Source organism: Girardinichthys multiradiatus, chromosome 10 (genome assembly GCF_021462225.1).
Source record: "Girardinichthys multiradiatus isolate DD_20200921_A chromosome 10, DD_fGirMul_XY1, whole genome shotgun sequence".
Classification (NCBI taxonomy): Eukaryota; Metazoa; Chordata; class Actinopteri; order Cyprinodontiformes; family Goodeidae; genus Girardinichthys; species Girardinichthys multiradiatus.
Window position 1 is genome coordinate 37,987,764 of NC_061803.1, and position 25,482 is coordinate 38,013,245.

General features: G+C 42.4%; 1 protein-coding gene across 3 annotated transcripts; it reads right to left on the reverse strand.

Moving 5' to 3' along the window:
- Positions 1-1,861: 1,861 nt before the first annotated feature.
- On the reverse strand, positions 1,862-23,638 carry rac3b (Rac family small GTPase 3b). 3 transcript variants are annotated; one of them, XR_007039958.1, is made up of 7 exons: positions 23,418-23,618; positions 13,205-13,276; positions 11,759-11,876; positions 10,798-10,860; positions 10,109-10,268; positions 5,281-5,489; positions 1,862-4,502 (listed from the first exon to the last, which is right to left on the reverse strand). XR_007039958.1 is itself a non-coding variant. In XM_047376860.1 (6 exons), exons 1-6 carry the CDS (start codon positions 23,450-23,452, stop codon positions 5,359-5,361), a joined length of 579 nt encoding a protein of 192 aa, XP_047232816.1. In that variant the 5' UTR covers positions 23,453-23,617; the 3' UTR covers positions 1,862-5,358. The 3 variants fall into 3 exon arrangements, 2 of the variants coding, with proteins under 2 accessions (XP_047232816.1, XP_047232817.1); XM_047376860.1 differs by having other exon boundaries at positions 1,862-5,489; positions 23,418-23,617; XM_047376861.1 differs by lacking the exon at positions 10,798-10,860 and having other exon boundaries at positions 1,862-5,489; positions 23,418-23,638.
- Between the last annotated feature and the right edge of the window lie 1,844 nt (positions 23,639-25,482).

Consider the following 25,482-nt stretch of genomic DNA (forward strand, 5'->3'; position numbering starts at 1 on the left):
TTGTGTGACGTTGAACACCAGGAAATTATATTCAAGACTTGCATGTAGATGCCAATAAAGCAGAATATCATAGAAACATTGTTTTCTGTGTAAACTTTAGAATTTATGAGATGGTAAATTTTGGATTTTTTACCTTAGCCGTAAGCCAAAATCACAAAATGAACAGAAATAAAGGACTGAATATCACTGTGTGGAAGGGGCTGACATACATTATGATTGATACTCTATTTAGATGCACCTGTAATGTGTTTTATTCAGTAGGCATGTACAAAACTTTACATAAACTATAAAATCAGGACAACATTCCCTCATTTAGCAAAACATTTTGCTGCTGTAATTGGAAGCTATTTGTAAAAGAAACATGGTAAAATAAATATAAAATCTATATTTTTTCCCTGGCATAAAATGATTAGCAAATGACAGTATAGTTGTCTCATGAGCTCAGGTGAAGCTGTGAAAGAGTCTCTAGGTCTAACAAGCAAATTGGTGTCGCCAATGCGAGGTTGTCACTGCTGTGCATCAAAATGACCTCAGAAACAAGGACACTGTTGCTGCAACTATCCCAGCTAAAACTACATGTGTCTCAGATCATCAAGAACTTCAAGGGGAGAGGAGAGGTTGGAGTAAAGAACTGTTCACCACCTGGGATGAAGAATTCTGAAAACCAAGAGACTCTCCAGATCTGAAACCCACTGAGAACCTGTGGTCCGTTTTTTCAAAAGGTGAATGAACCAAAAAAAAAAAAAAAACTCGAATCAACACCCAGCACCAAGAAGATGGTGAATAGTGGGTCATCATCAGTCAGAATTTGACCCAGAAGTTGATAACTAGCATATCAGAGTGAACTGCAGAACTTCTGGAGAATAATCAAAGCCGGAAAAATTCACCTAGGCAGTTTTATTAATGCTTTATTGTCATCCAGTACACCATAAAGATGTAAGATGTGAGAAATTCCTGAGATAAAGTCCAACTCAGCTGTTTTCTGGGTCAGGTAGACCCATTGGCCCATTCCACCTGACATAACTGGTGTAAATGGGTCAGGTTGGTAGGCTACGTTGCTCTCACACCTTCTCAGTACTGTCTATACATTTTCTGATGGAAAGAGAACCGAACCTTGTGACGGCCACTCCAGAACATTAACTTTGGTCAGTGATTTAGTCAGGCAAGGTCTTTTGTTTTAGTTCTAAGGTTTATTCGCACATTTCACAACAAAACATGTCCGTCTTTGGGACATAGAATTCAACTCTTTCCTGATCGGTGAACCTTCAGGGATCTGGAAATTGGGCCCAAGGATGAATCAGACTGGTGGATGTCCACACTTCTCTTCCTGATATCTAGGCTGATTTCTTTAGATATTTCTATGATGTCACACAAAGAAGGAGTGTGCTTGAGGTGTTGCCTGAAGATAAATCCACAGGAGGGTCTCCATGTAACCCATAAATTGAGAATTAAAGAAGCTTGCAGCGCCATGACATCATCACCTGATTCCTACATTATTTAAAGGTACAGTAACCTTAGTTTATATAAACGTTTGACATTAAAGTACTAAAAACCTTCAGGCATCTCATTACTCTGGCATTTAGCAAATAGAAATAATTTAGGTAATTCTAACTGACCTAAAACAGAAACAGTTTAGTTTGATTACATGTCAGAATGTGGACAATCAGATATTTATCTTGTTTTAGATGCCTGTGGACGTTCTGTAAGGAGCTTTTCGGTGAAGGCTCCTCAGAAAGGTTAGATCTTTCAACCTTTATTCACTACCTACCAACAAGGCATTTAAATACTGATGTATAAAAAAACAATTTCTCTGTGCATTTCCAAACATCTGGCACAGAGCAAATCATGACAGAAAACAAAGTTCTTTACGTATACATTTGTATTTAGTATACAAAAATGATTTTAACCACAGCAACATGTGAAGTAATAAAAAAAGACAAACAGCTGAAACAAGTATACAAGTCATCTTACATTATATATGCACATGGCCGATGCAGTTCATCATACAAGCTCTCAGAAGATTTACAGTGGGTCAAACAACCAGAAAACTTCCATGCAATAATAGAATTAGATTTTTTTGCTGTGATTCTCAGCTACATATTGACACCTTAGCTAGGCAGGACCAAACAACATGATTAAACCACACAGCTGTGCCTACTAAAGACAGCATGACAGGCAGCCCTGCAGGGTGTGTGTCCCTGAATGAGGGAGACGCCCACACTACAGTCCTGCAAGGCGAGCGCCCCCATAGGAGGGAGACACCCACGCTGCAGCCCTGCAAACAGAGCATCCCCATAAAAGGAAGATACCCACCCTGCTAGGAAAGCGTCCCCCTAAAAGGGAGACACCAACCCTGCAGACCTGCAACGAGAAGAAATTCTGCTCATAAAGGTGCAACTGCAATGACACACTCCACAAAGATTGGCCCCTTCATTATATACATTGTTAGCCACACTTCTAAATTCAACACGAGCAACTACATTTCCTTTAAAATTACCTGTTTTACTTTTAGGCAGGTTCATATTTAGGTACATACAGATATCCCTAATGCAGTGCTTATTCTGTACATTACTAGATGTCATTAAAACCTTGTTTCTGTCTTGATGTCTACATAATTTTGAAAACTCCTGTGTATAACTACAATATGAAATTGTACCAAAAACTGGACACTAAAAAAACTTTGCTTAAAACAATATTACCTTTTCTCGTCATCCTGAACTGCTGGAACACTGTGTCACTGCTACCTGTTCACACATAAATACCAGCATCTATTTACATGCCTGTGACAAACACAAACAAAAACACACCCGGACAGAGAGTAGATCTAATCAGTGGGGTAATGAAGACAGAGCATATTAAGACCATGCAAGCTCCTCCCTTTCTGAAGGCAGATCTCAGGCAGCAAGGTTGGACAGCTTCATGTTTGGCATGCTAGTCTGACACACATCCACATTTCTACAGGAGGAAATAAGCTATTCCGGTAAGTTTACCTTCTTACTGTGAAAAAAGTGCTTTGTAATTTGTTGGTAGGTTAGTTTAGCAGACAGACACTGAAAAAGATCCCAGAACTAAAAACAATAAACTAATTAGCTGTGTGGAAAAAGTATTTGATCCCCTACAAACCAGATAGAATTCAGCTACCACAAGGCACACAGATTACAATCAGTTAATCAGTCCAACAATAACAGATACTCCTTACTTCAGCTTCTTATGTCTATAAAGCACAGCTGTCCATATAACCAGTTTCTTCCACTCCAACCTCTCCACCCTCATGGACAGACCAACAAGCTTGGAGACAGGATCATAGATCTGCACAAGGCTGGAATGGTCTCCAGGAACATCAGCTTGTGGCTTGGTTAGAAATAGACACCTGTTAGTGCAGTAATTGGGACGTAGAAGAATTATAAACTGGCCATTCACCATACTCAGTCTGTAGCTCCATGAAGATTCCTACCTTCTCAGTGGGAAAGTAGGATCATAACAAAGCTAGATGCTGGGAGCTTGGGATCTGAAGGACCACAGCCATTGAGCACATCAGTGGGATCACTCTACACAGATGCGTTTGAGCTCCCCAGGTAGAAGGCACTTCTACAGGCTCATCTTTATTTTGTAGGTGTTAGATGATGAGGAGATAAGATTTGGTGAGATGAGACTAAAACCAAGTTCTTTGGAATCAACTCAACCTGTTGTGTTTGGAGCCTGATGAACACCCTTCCCACAGCCAGGCATGGAGGTGGAAACATTATGCTTTGGGTTGTTTTCTGAATAGGGGCACAGGATGAATTTACCTGAGTAAGGGGTCGGTCAATGGATGGAGCAATGTACCGTAAACTCTTGGACATGAATCCTTATCACTCCCGCCAAGGCGAGTCCCAATAACTCAGATCTGCAGAAAATCTGTGGAGCAAACAGAAGCGCTGAGCTACAGAGAGGCAGCCAAGAAACCTGAATAATTCCGAGTTTCTGTAAAAACAACCTGCCCAAACCCCACCGCCCTCAGATGGGTGCAGTCCAGGTGAAGGTCCCTCTTACTGCTCTGCTTTCCAAAACTGGTTCTTCCAAATGTTAGACCATGTTCTGCTTGTGGATCAAATACTTATTTCACAGAGTGGCATGAAGAAAATTTTTCTATTTTTATGCATCTTGTGTTGTTTTCTGAATTGTTCTGGGTCTCCATGTTGAAATGAAATCATAGACTATTCGTTTCTTTAAAGGCAAACCTACAAAATCAGCAATTATTTCCAGACTGTAACTGAAGTTTCCCCCAGACTCTTTTAAGACCAGGAGCTTTCCAGGATGAAGTGTTTTACTGTATGTTTGATGAACCATCTATGCCCCACTAACACTGATTTAGCACAAGATCTGATTTAACAAATCTTCCAGTATATTTGTCACTTCTTGTAAAAAAGAAGTAAAGTCTTGGAAGTGTTTCAACATTTAAAGACTTGGCTGCTATAAAATGAAGTCTTCACGTCGTTTTTGTAGCAAGGATACGAACACGGCTGAAAAAACAAAGGAAGTTAGATGAGATGTTACAGCCCAGCTAAATCCGCATGGATAATAACTATAGTTTAATCAATGCATCAACACTATTATGCATAATGACTGCAGTCCATCAGCAGGTACAGTTGATCATAGAGTTACTTTAACTGCTCTCACAAACAGGCTTGAAATGAATGTTGATGAACACCTGACGTTCCTTTACTTAACGGGTTAGGCCCAAAAAGATGTGGTTTCTAGTTTGATTCTCTAAAAGTCTAACACATTAGTTTTGAGTTGCATATCTTAAGTAAACAGTCAATAATTATCAACTCACTCTCCACTGTTCAGTTAGTCTGCAGAGCTCTCACCTGGTTAGACCAGGACCATGTTCATTATCTAAGTGCAAATGACTGTAAAAACACCTACAAGTAATCAGGGCTGTGGCTGAATATCCTGATCTTAGAAAGGGAGCTGAGGGGAACTTCAAACCTGAATCTTATTCCGCACCTCCACTTGATGTTCTGTGTAATTACCACCGCATTCATTTAAACAAGCATGGCTGAGAGAGAAGAGAGCTGTATAAAGACAAGGTTCTAGAGAGCTGTAGTCCTCATGGCAACAGTTTGCTTCAATGAGTACAATGCAGATGGACTGTCAGAGCTGTTTCCAGAGAACCCATGATCTTATTCAGGAATGGTAAAAAAAAACCAAGAGTAAATATTGGTCGTGTGACCAATATGGTTTCTGAAAAACAAAACACTACAGAAAGAAATCACTAAACTGCACACTCACTCTTACCAGTTTTAGCTCTTATTCTCTCAAAGAAACCGTGTTTGTTGTTTATGATAATGTGGTGTAGCAGAGTCCGTGGCTTCTTCAGAACATGGTGCATCTCTTCCCCCTCTTCTTCACAGGTGGAGGGCAGAGCACGGCTCGGATGGCCTCGTCAAATACTGTCTTCAGGCCCCGCTGGGTCAGCGCCGAGCACTCCAGGTACTTCACAGCCCCTGAGGACCAGTAGGACATGATGTGAGGAAAGGGTCAACGGGTTCGCTGCCCAACAAAAACTCTAAATGTCCAAATGTTAAGCATCTAAAAAGTATATACAGTTCAAATCAGATGTTTACGTCCAATGTCTCACTGTCTGACATTAAATCAGACTAAACTTTTCAAATTTTAAATCTGTTGGGATGGAAAACTTTCTTCAAATTCAGACATTTCCATTCATGTATTCAGTATTTGGTAGAATTACCTTATAAACTGTCTGACTTGGGTCCAATGTTTTGGCTTTCCTTCCACAAGTTTTTTAGTATACTTTTCTGTACCTTTGGCCAATTCCCCCTACTTCCTAATATACAAATACAGATAATACACAGGATGGATTCAGGAGGGCTTTGATCAAAGTATATTCAGATGTGGTCCTGGAGACCACATTTGTATAATTAAAATCTATCCTGGGAGAAACTGAAGCACCATCTACTGACTGTGACTTTGCCTCAAGGAGCAAAGTTATTACTCAATAAAATCACATAAAACTGGATCTGCAGCCTTTCACATGTCCACCAACTTGCACACTGCACATATAACTACAGAGAAAACATGTAAAACCAGGTGCCAGTCTTCTAGATCATGCAGAATGCAGAAATATTTTATGGGGCGGGGGGTCGGGGTCCGGGCTGGGGTCGCTCGGGTTCGGGTGGTGCCGGCACTAGTCTGGGCCGGTGCAGGCGGCGGTCTGCCTGTCTCCACCCCCAGAGGAAAGGGGACCACTTCCTGGGTCCGAGGGCTGGTTGCCCTATTTTTGGATGTGGGGTCACTGGCATTTGAATTGGCTGAGCAGCGATGGTGGAGGTGAGCTGGTTAATGTTTCTTCCTGGGCTATCATTGCAGTGGTGGTGATGTGGTGTGTTTGTGTGGCTGCGGGGGGCGTGGTGGGGGACACCGGTCCCAGGTGCTTGCCGCTGGCTGGTGACCTCTTGCCGGGTGAGTTTGTTTTGTCTTGGTGTGGGGTCGGGGGTTCCGTTGTGGGCACATTCCTCAGAGGTGTCTGCCCTGTGGGCGGAGGCTGGAGTGACATTGGGCGGGGCCTTTGCCTTGGCGTCGCTTCGCACTGTGTGGTGGGGGGCAGGATTCGGCAGGGTGCTTGGAGCGGGGCTGTGTGTGGAGTTTGCACTGTGTGGGTTTGTCTTCAGTGGCTTTTTGGGGACGGAGCTCACCTGTGGGGATGTGCTCCTGTGGGGAGGGGATTCATGGTGTTTGGGGCTCATTGGATTGAGATCAGATTCATTGGGGGGTTGGGACTGTTTCATCCTTTGGCAGCTAATTTGGACAAGGTAGATCTCTCTTTAGTACACACACCCCTTTCTCGATGGGGGTGTGTGTACTGGGGCGGGGGTCCATGCAAGGGTCGCTCGGGTTGGGGTGGTGCCGGCACTAGTCTGGGCTGGTGCTAGGGTGGTCTGCCTGGTCCGGAGGGAAGGGGACCACCTCCTGGGTCCGGGTGCTGGTTGCACTTATGGGGTATCGGCAACTGGACCTGGGAGTATAGAGTATGTATGGGGAATGTGAGTGAGTGTGCAACGTCTATTGTTGTTTTTCTTTGGGTTGGGTGCGTGGGTTTGAGTGGCATTGTGTGATTGTTGAGTGTGTGTGCCTGATTTTTGTGTCAGGTTAGGTCTTGGACTGCTCCCTCTCCTGGATCAGTTTAGGCCCCCCATCAAATATGGGGCCTATTTCCTCCCTGCCACACTACCTGCTGGAGGTTCGTGTCTCTGCCTGCTGGTGTACTTATCATTCTCGGTGTCCGGGGCTGTGTGCTTTGGTGTGTGCCGGTTCACTCCCGGTGGCTGCTTGCCAGGGCCTGGGCTTGTTGGGCCTCTGCTTGAGGAGTGACATGTCCCTGGGACCGCTCTGGCGTAGACGGCTGGTGGCGGGGCTTGTGGGCTCGTTGCTGCAGCTCCCAGGGGCTTCTGCATTGTGGCTGTTGAGGGTTCCCCTGGGACTCTCCCCTGCTCTTCTTAGATGGGGTTGCGCTAGTCCGGCGATGGTTCTACTGGAGTTCCTGTGCTCTGGGGAGCTCGGATCTCCTCCGTATCTGTCCCTCATCCAGGGGGGCAGGTCTGCGACTCCTCACACTCGCTATTGCATATTTTTATGGAGAAACCTTGTATACACAAGCACGCTCACACTCAGACCCACAGTTGTTTAGATTCAGGTGTTAACAGATACACAAATATTCTTTATTGAGCCACATTTACCACTAAATACATTTTGCATTCATAAGTACCGTGCACTTTTTGGTAAAAAAGCTGTTAATATGAATGTTTCTGTATGTGTAGAAGTAAGCAGGGTGTTATCTTGTATTCTCTTCATCCTTCTTTCTCCCCTCTATTCTTTTCTCCTTCTTTCCCTTTTTCCTTTTTGCCCCACCTCTCTCTCTTTCGTCCTTCTTCTTTTTTCCTTTTCTTTTCTGTCTCTGTGTCCGTAACAATTAAAATAATCCCAAAGCAGTTACTAATAAAAGTTTATTTTATAAATATCAAGCAGAGCTTTAAAGCATTAGCTGTAATGCTCCACTTGTGTAAGTAAATCTGTTGGACTTTTTCTTGGCACTCAGGGTGTATTCACACTTGCCACTTTTGGTCCGCTTTAAACGGACCAGAGTTCGTTTCCCCCCCTTGGTCCGGACCTTTTGTGCAAGTGTGAATACACTCAAGTGAACCCTGGTCCGGACCAAACAACCGGATCGAGACCCACTTTTTGAGGTGGTCTCGGTCCGCTTCCAAACGGACTGTGGTGCAGTTCGTTTATGGTCTGAATACAAACCGGCCCCGATCCGAACCAACTACAAAAAGCGTACGTCTCTTTGGACATAAAAAGCCACCATAGCCGGTAGCAGAGGTGTGTGTTGTTAGGTAATCATACCTGATAAGCTGTGTGTTGCTTAGCAACGCTATTGGCTTGTTGTGGGACAAGGCACGTAGAGAACGTCGACGTTCAGCACGCATTCTCCGATGGGATTCCAAAATTATAAATGGAACGTCTCAAAGTCTGTGTTGAATGAGCTGCTCTTCACCCTCACAATAATATTGTAATACTGTAATAACGGCACAAATATGCAGAATAGAGGTGCTGCACGCAGCATGTCTACAGCTGTTTTCCTAAATGTCCGGGTTGGTGCTCTGTCCTGCCCCCGTCATATCTGTCCAATGGGAACAATGATCGTCATCCGCGTGGCTTTGTTTACAAGTAATAGTTCACTTGCAAAAAGTACACTGTGAAAACAAACCACACCAAACGAAAAAAATAAAGTTCGCTTTTGGTCTGGACCAAACAAGCGGACCAAGGGACTTTCCTGGTGTGAATACACCCTCAGACAAAATTTCTGAGTGCTACTCTGGACACAAAAAAAATAAAATAAAATAAATAAATCATTTTATGGATTCAAGTCTTTAGCTTCTGCCTCTTTGTGTTCACAGAGTCAGCTTACAAGGCCATATGTTTATTTGGATGTAGAGTGGTTAACTGAGAGTAAATTATTTAAGAAAAATGTACCAACCATTTACAAACACTCTTCTTAAAGCTGTCTGTACTACATTTGCACTTATAATAATTAGCGCCTGAAATTAGGGCTGGGCGATATATCGAGATTTTTTCAAAAGAGTTATAAGATGCAAATATATCGTTTATATCGAAATGGTCTATATTTCATTTTAATTATTCTTTTAGATCCGCCAATTCTTCTGTCTTCTTCCTCATATGTCTGTGTCAAACTTCTCACAGCCCCTCCTCCCTCACACTGAAGACAAATCACCCCTCCATACTGCGTCATCTAGCGGCTAGCTAACCTAGAAAGTTTGCTGCTAAAACAGCCACGAGATAGAAGGTGAGGATGAAAGCACAGGAGAGGATTCAAAATCTCAGATGAACAACAGAAAGATGTATTTTGTAGAGAATGCCGAAAGCAAGTCCCGACAAAAAGTTTGAGCACTACAAATCTTTTCCAGCAATTAAAACAGCATCATAAAAAAGAATATGAAGAGTGTGTTAAACTGTGTGCTGCAGCTCAAACTGTGAAGCCTTCCCAGCCTCCTGCACCGAAACAAACCACATTACAAAACTCATACACCCGTGCTGTGTCTTATGAGAGAAAAAGTGACAAGTAGCACGAGATTACTAAAGCTGTGGCTTATCATATCGCTAAAGACAGGGCCCGCTCTCAATTGTGGAACAAGATAGCTTTGTACAACTTTTAAAAGTCCTTAACCAAAGATACCAGCTACTGAGTCGGAATTATTTTGCCAGAGAAGTGCTTCCACAAATGTATACATGTAGCACATTTTATTTGAGGAAGATTATTTTAATATTTGCCAGTAGATTATTTTTGAGCCATTTCTTATGTACATCTACAGCTGTTTAATAAATGTGTCTGCATCTGGGACAAAGCTCTGACTCAGAAGTATACTAAAATATATAAAAAAGTATTTTGAGATATATATCGTATTTCGCCATTCGGCTTAAAAATATCTAGATATTATTTTTGGTTCATATTGCCCAGCCCTACGTGAAATAATGTTATTATGTGTTCATATAAAACTTGTTTTTCTACAATCTTATGCAGTCTCACCAATCTCTCTCGCCATAGCCAGACCCTGAGGATAGGTAATGGGAGAAAGCTTCTTGTCCCGCAGCCTTTCGATGGTGTCCTTGTCATCTCGGAGATCCAGCTTTGTCCCCACCAAGATGATAGGTGTGTTGGGGCAATGGTGTCTCACCTCTGGGTACCACTACAGCATCAGAAGCGTGCACACACGTGCATATATTGATATACAAGGGGACAATGTCAGTGGAGAGAAGAAACAGAAGAGTTAGCTGGATGCAAAGGAAGAGTTTAACACGCCTTTACACAAGGATAATAGATATGGAGGAGTTTTTGTATACAAAAACAAGTTTAAATCACATCACATGATGAGGAGGTTCTGCCACAGGGACTCTGGAGAGGGAGGCAGGGCCTTGTTCAAGGTGTGATTTCACATGGGAGCCTCTGTTTATGCTCAGCATACCAAACCACAGCCGGCTATTACACTCCCGCCGCAGAGTAATCCAGAGCAATCCTTCAGGCCTCGCCTTACAATGGCTCTCTGTACTCCATACTCTGACGGAGCCAGTTTAACCTGGCACCATTCCAAGCCGAGGACTGAGCGGGTGGAGTGGCCGCCTTATAAGCCAGGTGGAGCTATAGATGTGCCTCCTAGTGGTCAGACTCGGCACGGGTGGGACAAAGGTAGGGGGCGGGAGGTCAGTCAGTGTACTGACCTTAGCTCGGACGTTCTCAAAGGAAGCCGGACTGACCAGGGAGAAGCATATCAAGAACACATCCTGGGAGAGAATCAGAGAGATTGCTAGTTGAGAGTGAAATCTGTTTGTGTGTGTGGGAGTACATGGCCACAAAAAGGTTTAAGTCTATTTCTTGTATAACTGGATCAACTTAAAATATCTGGAACACTATCTACATGATTAAAACCCTTTAGTGTAAGAAAGAGGATGAAAAAGTCCAAAATTGAAATATAGAGAATGGTCAATCATGAGTGGAAGCTGATGTGTTGTAATTTACATTTCCATACAATCAGACATGTGAAAAATTAGGACACCCTATGAGAGCTGGTGTGGCTTTCTCGCTTTCCAAGTAAGTCTACCCTGAGAGAAGACCGAAACATGTTAAAAGAAGTCTCAAAACCCTTAAATGTCATCACAGGACTACAGCAGCTCTTGTTACTGTTGATAAGAAGGTCCATGCATGTCCAACCAGACAGAGATAGAACAAGTTTAATCTCCCTGGGAGGTGAACAAGAAGGAAACCTTTACTCTTCAAGAAAAACATGAAAGCCAGACTGAATCTTACCAGAGAGAACAGAAACAAGGACCGGGATTTCTGGAATACTGTTCTTCGGACAGATGACTCTAAAATGTAATCATCTGGACACCAGAACAGGGGACATGTTTTGGTGTAAACCAAATACAGCAGTCCAGCAAAAGAACCTTTTTGCTTCTGGCAGATTCTGGCAGACTTCACCATCATCTGATGTACATCAAATGTGTAGCACTGGCATCTTTATTTCTGTGTTACAGAAATTACCTTTACTTACATCATCTTTAATGGGGTGACCTAATTTTTCACCTGACTACATTTGTGTGATGTTCCTACAGTAGCACAGTTGTTCTTGTTATGACACTAAGTGAGTGGGGAAGCGAGGTCGGTAGGAAGGAGTCAGAATACCGTCTGTGGGTAAGACAAGGGTCTGAGTCTATCATAGTCCTCCTGTCCTGCTGTGTCCCACAAGCCCAGATTCACTGGCTTCCCATCCACCATCACATTGGCAGAATAGTTATCAAAGCTGGAACAGAAAGGACAGAACATACAAGTTAGGGATGAAGGTAGGAGAACTGAACAAACTCCCAACTAAACTGGGTTTTGTTGAGGATGTGCACTTTACATAAAGAGGAACACATCCTTTAATGTATAAAATATCATACAGAGGGCATTTACTAAACTAATCAGATCTCTGAGAGTTGGTTTCCAGAGAATGAATCAAGTTCTGAACAACTGATTCTTAATCTAATAACAGAACATGGATTAATGTTTGTCCACAGTACAGGAATATACTGAAAACATCCAGGTGAAGTCTTGAACATTATTGTATTTGTGTGGCGTACAAAAGAGTCCTCGTCCAAAAACCAGGGAGTTTATGTTTACTTATATTAATATTCTTTACACTTGTGTCTGGAACAATATTCCTTGGACACAAAGGGAGAGATGTTTAGCTAAAATCCACAATAGCATGTTTGTTTAACAGAAATTATTCCACAGAAGTTCATTGTGTAGAGTAGTCCCCTTGTAATACAAAAACTGATTCCAATTGATTCCAGTCTTCTCCAGCCACAAGTCCTCGTGTCCTTGTGCAAGGCACTTAATTAGTGTAAAATGCTTTCAGTGGTACGTAAATGTATTCTATTTAGCAACTGTCAAGCATGGTGGTGGAGGTGGTGGTGGCTGATCATATGGATTCAACCATGAACTGCTCTGCCAACAAGAGGATTGCTGCACTGAGTTGGTTCACTATTATTGCTTTGAGAAGAATTGTACAGGGCTGCATCTCACCTCCTGTTGTCCTGCACTGCTGGCTTTATTTATGAAAACTCCCAGCTGTGCAGGATACCAATGAATCTTTGCAGGTTTATGAGGAATATGTTTTGCAGGAGAGGCTAAGATCTAGATTTGGAGGAACCTTGTAGAGCTGTGCAGAAACAAATGTGTGCAAACTTCAGTGAAAGAAAAGAGGTCCAACATTGCTTCACAAGGATGTAAGAGGCTGTTATGGATAATGATCTAAGGTTGTTTTTCACACTATTAAGCTCTGGGGGTTGGTTTTCACTCGCTGCAGTTCTGCTGGTTTCTGGTAAATAAATAATGACCTTGTTTTATATCCTGGCATTGTTGATTTGTGTATATTATGTCTTGATGTGAAAATCCTGCAACTGTGAGAGGATGTACTTTTTTTTGCCATTACTATGCATGCCAAATGCCATGCTTCACTGAGAAGGCACACTAATTAATATCCTACTCATTGTTTGTGAAAGCAACACGACCTGCCTGTCAGGGTATGTAAAAACTTTGTCTACAGCTTGTTTGTTCCTGTTGTGGAAGTGTTTGTGGCTCACTCACACAGTGGGGATGTATTCACCAGGGAAGGCATTAGTGGTGTAGCTGATCAACAGACAGGTCTTTCCCACAGCCCTGAGGAAGATGGGAAATAAGGACACATTTATTAAACAAGTCCATACATGTACAAATTGCATTTATGTGCGAAAGAGTCAATACATGTCTGACATGCCTGGAACACAGGCTCCTACTCCCCTTCACTGGGCCACACGGACACTGGCCCAGATTCATGTTCCCTGGGGACACAATAGCCCTCTATGACACAACCTCCACCCACTACCGTTAGCAAAAGCTCATTCACACACATACACGGGCAGGGCCTGCTCCCCCCTATGCTAGACCCATACAAGCTGTAGGACTGTCCTCAGATTGGTGACAGCATGGGCAGGGTACAGGCTTGGTTTTAAAGCACAATCTCCTGTAGTTCTGTAAGACTATTCCCACCCAAACACACACTATTTAATAGCGAGGGACGAAGGATGGGAACACCGGCGACAGACAGGATGGATCGCTCTGGGATAATAAAATACTCACTGTTTAAAAAGGTTCTAGTGTTGGAAAAGTGTACATTTCCAGTCTTATACAATGACAATGGCTTCTTTTCTAGCAATGATGCCAAGCTAATTTCTTATTATGGTCACTTTTGAAAAGTAACATGTTTGATTATTCATTAGCCAAACAGCCAGCTTCCCATGAAGGCTTGTGTCATGTTGAAGATGCAGATTAGAGCTGAAACAAGCTAAAACACACTGAATGAATGAGTTAGTGATTTCTCATAATAACCCTTTATGTTGCAATTAAAGACCTATTTAATAGCTCTTTAACTGCAACATGTCTATACTTCAATTATTACCACTGAAACAGATTTTTATGAAATACCAGCAGATAAAAGAAAACAGCAAACTACCACTAGAACAATCAAACATCCAAAATAACAGGAGGCTGAGGACCCCCAAAACCTACACTTCATATCACGGAACACCATGAAGACTGAAGCACGGTGGCGCAGGCATCATGAACTGGGGATGTTTTCTAATACTATAGTGTTGGGGTCACTTACATACCAATACTTGAAAAAGACATATTTTTGCTGAAAAGGAAATTCCCTAAAATTGGCATTTTAACAGAACGACAACCCCAGACCTAAAGAGACAATAATGGAAACAGGAACTCAGTAGGATCATGGTGACAAAGATTTAATGAAGAAACACATTGTAAACATGCAGAGAACACCAACTGAAAACTGAAAGCAAAGAGTGATGAATCCCTAGGTGAAGTTGTGCATCTTCTCCAAAATATAAGAATTAATTGACTAAATAATTAAACTTCCAGGTAAAATACTTCAGTCAACAAACTCTTTCACTAGGTCAGTAACAATCAACTAAACTACTCGGTTAAAATAAAAAGAATGATGAAAACTGATAAACTACAGGAAAAAGTAGTAAAACAAATGAGAATAAAACTGAAATCAATAATTTGATGAAGTGACAACACAGTTTAGTGTCTGTTTAAGAGCCTGGGTTTGCTTTGAACATTTGGGGGCTAAATTAGCTTTAAATGCTAACAGAGAACAACAGCTGCTATCGGTGTTCAAACTACCAGTTCACAATGCAGAGGAGTAACTAAAACATTATTTTAACAATGAATGCTGAATTGGAAATCAGAAAGTTGTTGTCAACTCCTCCCGTGGCTGGCCCCAGCAGTAAAATAAACCACAAAATTAATAAAACTCAAGAGCAACTACAATGTTATTAAGGACCACAGTGGCCGGAGCAGGTCATACATGTAATTTTACCATTTACAGGTCATAAACCATGCCTGAAGGCTGACAGAATAGAAAAAGAATAATTCACCTTTCTGAATTACATGCAGGCAGAGCGCTTTATGTAATAACATTCTAAATCAGCTGATCACACATATAATCAGTTGTGCAGAGGCACAAACATTTCCCCCAAAACACAAATCAAAACCACCATGAAACAACTGGTTCGGAAATTTATTTACGGTCATTTAGCGAACCAGCATCTGCAGGAGGGAGCAGGCAGAGAGCAGCTGCCCGTAATCAGACTGCCTGCATCGGACCAAAGGGTGAAGCAGAATATGCAATATCCAACCTAAAACTAACTTCAAAGGTCAAAAGTCAGCAGTTTTGCGCTTTTAAGTCTTTGTCCTTGTTATTGCCATGGCTGAGTGATTGTTTCCTTTGAACAATTACATTACTTTTATGTTTCAAGTTGCTGAAAAGACAAAAAAATGCACCTAGCAAGAGAACTGTACTTGGTGAACAAAAGTGCAAAAAGGCATTACCTTCACAATTAAAAAACTGTACCTCAATGGTTCACAGCCCTGGTCCTCAGGGACCCCTTCTCTGCAAGTTTTAGATGTGTGTCTGCTCCTTATTCTTATTCTGACATGACCTCCAATACAGGCATCAAGAATGGAGGGTCAAACTGGACAAAATTAATACAATAAAATCATCATTAAATAAATAAATGTTGTGAATGTCCCATAAGTGAAGTAAATGTAACATGAAAGAAATGTAACATTAAATGTTCCATTAAATTAAAGGTACCATTTATTTATTTAATACATCATTAGAAACAATAAATGTACCATTATATCATGAAATGGACTATTATGCAATTAAATGTGCCACTGAATAATTAAGTATAATTTTAAAGACGACATGACGTAATTAGTGGTACACTTAATATTTAATGACGTATTAAATAAATAGTACATTTAATGGTACATTACATTTTTTCTATTTCACAGCGTATTTATTTAATATCTTCCCTTGATAAAGCCTTTCCCCTCTACTGTGGCAAAGGCTCTTAAATCTTTATTGCACATGCGAGCAGTTTTGTTGGTCAGATGAGACTTGACAGGTGATGGTACTTTTGGTTTGACGAATGAAGAGATGCAGGGCTGATTCAATCCAGAATCTGCTTTACCAGTGTCCTTTAATCACTGGTGAACTTGATTACGACTAAACCCGTTTTACAAGCAGCAATTCAGTAGAGTTGAATATAGCGGTGTTAACACGCAGTAACGCCGCTGCATTCAACTCTCCTGAACTTCGGTAATATTTGCAACTTTCCTGTCAGCTCTATGAGTTTAATAGATAAGTCCGTACTTCTGACTTTACGTTGCAAATCCAATTTTACCACGTCCAGTTCTCCACCTGCGTTTGCTCCCTACATTCTGAACGCAGGTGGAAAACATCGATCAGAAACACTGTTGGCTTGTGGGTCGTGTAGTTCGTTTGACTCGCATTATAATATAGGCTTCTTGGAAAAAAACTACAATATGGCGGAGTCGATCCAAGTTTTTTTTTCCTTAAAGTTTATAACAAAGTCTCAGTTTTACATTTCCAAAGACACTTGATCCTAGTTTATTTTCCCTCCTATTGGTTAGCTCCCGCTCCCGTCCGTTACCGATCATTTTTTATCTTGTACCGTCCCAATCACGTGATCTTTACTAACGCTGTCTCCGATCCCGCGGGATTCCTCCCAAAAAATGTCAGCCTCTAGTGCAGAGTCGCGCCGGCTAAAACGAGCCAGTGGAAAAGGGACAAATGTTGATTAATGTTACTTTAATACAAAAACCCAGAAATCATCCTATGGTCTTCTGATTAGCAGACAGCAATGGAGTGGAACGAACCTAGAATTCAATTCAATTCAATTCAAAAATACTTTATTAATCCCAAAGGGAAATTAAATGTTGATATAGCTCATATTATGAAGGTTTCCTCAAAGAGCCGTTGTAGATGCTGATGGCTGTGGGCAAGAAGGATCTCCTGTAGCGCTCCGTCTTACAGCAGATCTGAAGAAGCCTCTGACTGAAGACACTGTTGTTGTAGGACAGTCTCATGAAGAGGATGCTCAGGGTTCTCCATAATGTTCTTCATTTTATGAAGAATCCGTCTTTCGACAATGATCTCCAGAGGTTCCAGAGGAGTCCCCAGAACAGAGCCAGCCTTTTTTATCATCAGCTTGTTGAGCTTTTTTAAGTCCCTGGCTCTGATGCTGCTTCCCCAGCAGATGATGGCAGAAGAGATCACACTTTCCACAACAGACTTATAGAAGATATGCAGCATCTTGCTGCAAACACCAAATGACCTAAGCTTCCTCAAGAAGTACAGTCTGCTCTGTCCCTTCTTGTAGATAGCTTCACAGTTGCATCTCCACTCTAGTCTGTTGTCCAGGTGAACACCGAGGTATTTATACTCCTCCACCTCCACTTTTTCTCCCATGATAGAAATAGTTTTTGACTTATTCCTGTTTCTCTTAAAATCTACAATCATCTCCTTTGTTTTAGTCACGTTCAAAATGAGATGATTGTTTCCACACCATGCCACAAAGCGGTCCACCACCTTCGTGTACTCAGCTTCTTGTCCATCTCTGATCCACCCCTTGACTGCAGAATCATCCGAGTATTTCTGCAGATGACAGGAGTCTGTCTTGTACTGGAAGTCTGAGGTGTACAGAATGAAAAGGAATGGTGGGAGTACAGTCCCCTGTGGTGCTCCTGTGCTGCTGACTACCTGGTTAGACTCACAACCCTTCAGTCTCACAAACTGTGGTCTGTTTGTCAGGTAGTCTTTGATCCAGGAGATTGTTGAGGCCTCCACCTGAGTCTTCTGGAGTTTCTGACAAAGCAAATCAGGTTGGATTGTATTAAATGCACTGGAGAAATCAAAGAACATGATCCTCACAGTGCTACTGGTTTGTCCAGATGACAGTGGGTTTGTTGAAGCAGGTGTATGATGGCATCTTCAACTCCAACTCCACAGCGATAAGCAAATTGAAGGGTGTCCTGATGGTTTACTGTTTGCTTACTCAGGTGGGCCAACAGGAGTCTCTCTAGGACCTTCATGATGTGAGATGTCAGGGCAATAGGTCTATAGTCATTGAGGACTCATGGGTGAGTTTTCTTTGGTACCGGAACAAGACAGGAGGTCTTCCACAACACCGGAACCTTCTTCTGGGCCAGGCTAAGGTTGAAGAGGTACTGCAGAATCCCACAGAGCTGCTCTGCACAGGCCTTCAGGACTCTAGGGCTGACATGATCTGGACCTGCAGCCTAATTCCTATTCAGTCTCTCCAGTTGTCTCTTCACCTGACTTCTTGAGACACACAGGTGGAAGGGGGAAGCAAAGGAAGCATCAGCATCTTCTGATATGGTTGAAGGCAAACATGTAGAAGCAGAAGGGTCTAGGGCTGAGGTGGAAGATAAAAAATGTGAGGTGTTATTGGACAGCTGTGGGTCAAAGGAAGATCGAATGTCTGTTTGGCTGTGAGCAGGAGAGGAGGATGCGAAGCTTGTTTCTGAACTGAACCTATTGAAGAATGTGTTCAGTTCATTGGCTCTGTCCAGACCTCCATCGGTCTGATCATCCTTCTGCTTGAAGCCTGTGATCTTCTTCATCCCTGTCCACAAATCTCTGATATTGTTTTGCTGGAGCTTGCACTCCAGCTTCTTCTTGTACACCTCCTTGCTGTCTCTTATCTTGACTTTAAGTTGCTTCTGTATAATCCTCAATAATTCTCTGTCTCCCTCTCTGAAGGCTATTTTTTTCTTGTTAAGCAGGTCCTTCAGGTCACTGGTGATCCAAGGTTTGTTATTGGGGAAGCATCTCACGGTTCTGGTGGGGATGATGTTATCCACACAGAAGTTTAATTAGTCGGTTACACACTCAGTCATGGCATTGATGTCCTCTCCATGTGGCTGGCACAGTGCGTCCCAGTCTGTAGCCTCAAAGCAACCTTGCAGAGCTTCTTCAGCTTCCTGTGACCATTTTCTCACAGTCCTCTTTATTACAGGTTGCCTCTGAACAAGGGGCTTATATTTCGAGCAGAGAAAAACAAGATTGTGATCTGATTTGCCTAGAGGAGGTCTTGCTGTAGACAAATCCAATGTTTTGTTTTCTCTGGTAGAGCAGCTGACAAATTGTTGAAATGTTGGAAGTGTAGCAGAGAGTGAAGCATGGTTAAAATCACCAGAAATTGCCATAAAAGCATTGGGGTTTTGCGTCTGTAGCTTAGCAACAACCGAGCTGATGGCATCACATGCAGTGTCAGCAACAGCGGAAGGTGGAACGTAAACTGTTGCCAAAATAACACTGGTGAACTCTCTGGGTAAATAATATGGACGAAAACTTACGGCCAACAGTTCAATATCTGGACTGCAGAGATTACACTTCACAGTAACATGTCCTGGATTACACCATCTGTTGTTCACAAGTACTGCCAGTCCACCTCCTTTACATTTGCCGCTCCTCTTTAAATCTCTGTCTGCTCGTATGGTTAAAAAGCCCGGCAGAGAGATGCTGGAGTCGGGGATATGATCCTGCAGCCATGTCTCAGTAAAACACATGATACTGCATGCCCGGTACTCTGGCTGGGTCCTTTGTAGGGCTTGAAGTTCATCCAACTTGTTTCCCAACGATCTCACATTGCCCATCAAAATCGACGGAAGAGATGGTTTGAACTTCCTCCTTCTCTCTCTTCTCTTAGCTCCTGCTCTGCATCCACGGCGTCTCCTTTTCAACTCATCAGGGATTTGGGGTTGTAGCTGAAGTATTATTTGAGCTTTTGAGATATTAATCAGCTGCTCCCGGTTGTAAGAAACAACCCCGTTGCCATGGCAATGCATCATAACAAATGTCCAAAAATAGAAAGTATTAAGAAAAATCCTCCAAGCTGCACAGCATCCGACACTGGAGTGGACAGTCATCCAAAAAAAAAAAATCAACTGTATCCACCACAAGAGGAATAGTTCCCAAAAAAAAAATAAATCAGAATCAAAAGTAACAGAGCTACTCCAACCTGCTGCCACCTTGAGTGGCGCAATTCTAGAAACCAACACTCAATCAGCTACAAAGTGCAAAGTCCCATGACAGCTGCACACAAAATTCAAAACAATAAACGACTGTGGCTCAGTAGAAAGAGTAGTTGTCTTGCAATCAGAAGGTTGTGGATTTGATTCCAGCTTCCTCCTGCCATATGTCGATGTGCCCCTGGGCAAGGCACTTAACCTCAAGTTGCCTACCGATCTGCATATCGGTGTATGAATGTGTGAACGTTAGTGAGTACGATTGGGTGAATGTGGCGCTAGTGTAAAGCGCTTTGAGCGGTCTGTATGACTGGAAAAGCGCTATATAAGTTCAGTCCATTTACCATAAAAAACAACCTTAAACCAGTTCATTTATTCATCTTCTATGGGGACCCTATCTCCAGCAGTCCATTGGCGAGAGGCAGTGTACACCCTGGACAGGTCGCCAATCCATCGCAGTGGAACACAGAGACAAACAACCATGCAGACACTCATTCACACCTAAGGGCAATTTAGAGAGACCAATAAACCTAACAGTCATATTTTTTGGACTGTGGGAGAAAGCAGGACCACACATGCAAGGGGAAAACATACAAACTCCATGCAGAAATGGAATCAAACCCAGGGCCTTCTTGCTGCAAGGCATCAGTGCTACCAACTGCACCACCGTGCAGCCCACCTTAAAACAATCTAAAACTTAAATGAGAAGCTAAAATCTTAATTAAACTGGATCTCCTTTTTACAGCCAGCTCTTCAGTGGGCAGTCATTCTTATTATAGAGATGCAACCAGAGTGCAATCAGCATGTGGTAAAACAAACACAAACCAAGTAGAACAGACACCGACATAACACAAGCCAGGTACTTATGTTGTAGCCAACTTAATGTAAAAACCAGTAAGTGGGAGGAGCCACAGCCTGTCTTTCTGTATAGAAAGCCAGTGGGGACAAATCATTGGCTACACAAACATCACCTTTTGACTGGAAATGATAAACATGAGAGCCAGAACTTGACCTTAGTGGTGTCATAAGAAAACCCACATCCATACAGTGTGTGAGCGAGCTGCAATTACTGCCAGTGCAGCTGGTGACCAGGTAGGCTCTAGAAACCACAGAAGATCTACAATAACTGAGAGCAGCTCCTAAACATTGATGGAGTGAAAATCAGGGGTGAAAGTGAGCCGGTACACTCCGGTACTGTGTACCACTAAAAGATTCTGCGCCGGTATGCAGTACCGGGAAGAGGGAAGAACAGCTGTCTGCTATGAAGCCGTCATCCAGAACCAGTTGCGGCTGCAAAAATTCACGAGCACACAAAGAAGATCAGATCCGCTACCAATAGGCAGTCTAAAACACGACTTAATCTGTTTATAAATATAGCTTTTTTTCCCCTCATTCCAAATTGTTTCTGAACTGTTCTGCTATGCTGGAGCCTCAATGGTCTTGCTTTGCTTCTCTCCCCTCGGAGCTCGAGGCTTTTGTGAACGGCCAGCCTTTAAAACGAGAACCGCTACATTTAATGTCTGTCTGCTCGCTGCTAAATACCCCAGTTAAAAGCAAAGGGAGTGTAGCTAGTTGTGTTTCATGTTATTTTGCTGAATTACAACAACACCGTACAGCTCGGAAACACCGCTTATGACTAGAGATTTCACATACACTACACGAGAGCGCATGCGCGCTTATCTCCAAAACAGAAGGGTTGCCAAGGAGATCGGTGCGTTCGATTTAATGGACTGGGAGATTTTACACAGGTGGTGCACAGGCATAAAAAACCGCCGCTTGCATTAGGACAGGACGAACAATAAATTACTTAATTCAAGTTTTGATTTAAATGAAATCAAAACTTGACCACAATGCAGAGAACAATAACTGACGGAAACTGAAGATGAAAAGTTATGCATCAGAAAATGGTTTATCAATGTTTCATACATGGCAGTTCTTTAACAACTGAAATATATATATATAGAGTGTAACAATTAACACACACACAATATATAACAATTGTGTGTGTGTAAGAATTAACACATACACACACACACACACTATATATATGTGTGTGCCCCCAGTGCCTCCCCAGCCCCCCTTTAGCTCGGCCCCTCAGTACCGGCAATACTTTAAAACTACTTTCAGCCCTGGTAAAAATCTGTGTGAACCACAGCACGGACTCACTGTAGACACCTCCAGTGTGTGGGTTGTTTCACATCTGTACAATCTGTACCAGAGCTCAGAAAGAACCTGAGCACAGAAGCAAAAACTTGTTCCAAATACTTGTCAATTAATACATGTCTCATCTTTCATAATTCAATTCGAAATTAATGGTGTGGTAAGCCCACTCTAAACTCTATGACAACCTCAGTGATAAAAACTGCTGAAAAACTCCTGAAAATTACATGAATGACATCAATTAACCATTATTGGGTCCTCGCAGCTCTCTAAAAATATACATCAGAGGGGTGTCCCATTGTAGTCCAAATATATTACCAATATGCAGAGCATGAATGCTTGACACTTATGTATAAAATCCTACTAAATATGCACACACTGACACTGAGATGACGACAGTGATCCAATATATTGTTGACCTCATAGTTTAGACGTTTTTAAAGGCAAATAAAGATGCATCTTTTCTGTCTGGGTTTTAATATTTTAGATATTTATTGTCTCATATAGTTTATCATGTTATTTGAATTCTGTTTCTTAATATTAAGAACTTTCCTAAGATCTCTTCATCTTATTTTACTAAGAGGAGTAAGGAGTGAGTCAGATGTGTAAAACTGCATATTACAAGTAAAATTTGAGAAACATCAATAATTTGTTTCAGCAGGTCATGTTCAAATCCATCATCTATACTCCAGATGTGTCACAAATTTCTGGAATTATGGGATTTATTCCTGAATTATCTTAAAAACAATTTATAGCAGGAAAAAAGATCTAGATATATTATTTTATTCTGACTTCACGAGTAAAATATAAGTCTTGACTTATATTAAACATTTGTGTTTATACCCTGCTTTACACATGCAGAAAGGAATCTGGGTGCAATAAGACAAGGGACCCTGCGGGGCCTGCTTGCTGCTGGCAGGGAGGGCCACACATTCCTCAGCGTGCATCAGCACTTCAGTCTGCCTCCAGTGGCCTACGTTGGCCGTGTTCCCTGCAAGGCTTCCCGAGGCGGCCGCTCCTACCTGCATGCTGCAGCGAAAAGGATGCATCCAAAGAGGAGCTAAGAGGAATCAACCGAACCCTAACTAGGAGAAAACCGGGCCTTGCGACGTATCGTTCCGTGAACACCATCCCTTTTTCCACATAGCATCCTCCCATCATCCATCTGTCCGTGGACGCATCACATGAGCAATGTTCTGCTGCCCTGTATCATCCTTACCCGTCGCCGACCACCACACATTTGATAGCTTGCATTTGGACAGGAGCTGGACGCCTTCCGGAACCGGTTCTGGCAATTTCAAGGACAATCTACCCTTAAGGATCGGATGAGAGTAGCGGGTTAGTCCACTTGACGATGAAGCCGCAGTAAAAGAGGTCGACGACGAACAGTTCCGAGTTTATCCGGGAAGAACCGAGTTCTGTTAAAGGGACAGCGAGCGAGACGAACGGTTCACCCAACAAGGCTCTGAGAATGACGTCACACTTCAACTGGTTGTGGTTCAGTTACCAGTACGGAACTAGTGGGATTTGCCCAGTGCTGTTTCAGCGAACATGCTAACTGCTGCCAACAGGTTCAAACTCAGGGCTGGCCCAAGGTTGTATGGGGCCTTAGGCAGGATTTCATTTGAGGCCCCTTTCATGTTAAAACATCACCACCACTAACAGATTTTTATTACACATTTGGTGGAGTCTGGCAGAGGAGACCATGTTTATATGGCTGAGCTTTAAAGCAATCAGGGATAATGGGTTATTTTTTGCTGACATTTATGGATTTATGAACAAACCAAAGCTTTAACACAAAGAAACGATTAAAGCTTACTGAAAGGCCCCTGATGGTTTGGAAGCCCTAAGTAGCAGTTTAATTTGCTTATGCCTTGGTGCGGCTCTGTAAAAACTGATAACCATGTTCTCTCTGCATTTTACCTCTTTAAACACTTAAAGAACATCTTCACAGATTTATGAAAGATTCAATGAGCACAGCTGATTTGACAAGAGAAAATCTGCCAAAAGTGAAAATAAACGGTTTATCCATCCAGCTATGCTTTTTATACATGGAGCATCAATATTGGATTTTGTGGTTAGAGTTTATGAGAAACCTCTATTTTTTCAAATTGGAACTTCATTTCTGAGCAATGGTCTAAGTGATTTTATTATTCAGCACCCAAATTCTAGGGCAAACAAGACAGCAAAAAGATGAGAAGCTTCACTTTGGCTAATATATCTGCTGCAGTCGCTGCTGCTGTAAACAGACTACAGGTCCTTCTCTAAATATTAGCATATTGTGATAAAGTTCATTATTTTCCATAATGTAATGATGAAAATTTAACATTCATATACAGGTCCTTCTCAAAATATTAGCATATTGTGATAAAGTTCATTATTTTCCATAATGTCATGATGAAAATTTAACATTCATATATTTTAGATTCATTGCACACTAACTGAAATATTTCAGGTCTTTTATTGTCTTAATACGGATGATTTTGGCATCCAGCTCATGAAAACCCAAAATTCCTATCTCACAAAATTAGCATATCATTAAAAGGGTCTCTAAACGAGCTATGAACCTAATCATCTGAATCAACGAGTTAACTCTAAACACCTGCAAAAGATTTCTGAGGCCTTTAAAACTCCCAGCCTGGTTCATCACTCAAAACCCCAATCATGGGTAAGACTGCCGACCTGACTGCTGTCCAGAAGGCCACTATTGACACCCTCAAGCAAGAGGGTAAGACACAGAAAGAAATTTCCGAACGAATAGGCTGTTCCCAGAGTGCTGTATCAAGGCACCTCAGTGGGAAGTCTGTGGGAAGGAAAAAGTGTGGCAGAAAACGCTGCACAACGAGAAGAGGTGACCGGACCCTGAGGAAGCTTGTGGAGAAGGGCCGATTCCAGACCTTGGGGGACCTGCGGAAGCAGTGGACTGAGTGTGGAGTAGAAACATCCAGAGCCACCGTGCACAGGCGTGTGCAGGAAATGGGCTACAGGTGCCGCATTCCCCAGGTCAAGCCACTTTTGAACCAGAAACAGCGGCAGAAGCGCCTGACCTGGGCTACAGAGAAGCAGCACTGGACTGTTGCTCAGTGGTCCAAAGTACTTTTTTCGGATGAAAGCAAATTCTGCATGTCATTCGGAAATCAAGGTGCCAGAGTCTGGAGGAAGACTGGGGAGAAGGAAATGCCAGAAGTCCAGTGTCAAGTACCCACAGTCAGTGATGGTCTGGGGTGCCGTGTCAGCTGCTGGTGTTGGTCCACTGTGTTTTATCACGGGCAGGGTCAATGCAG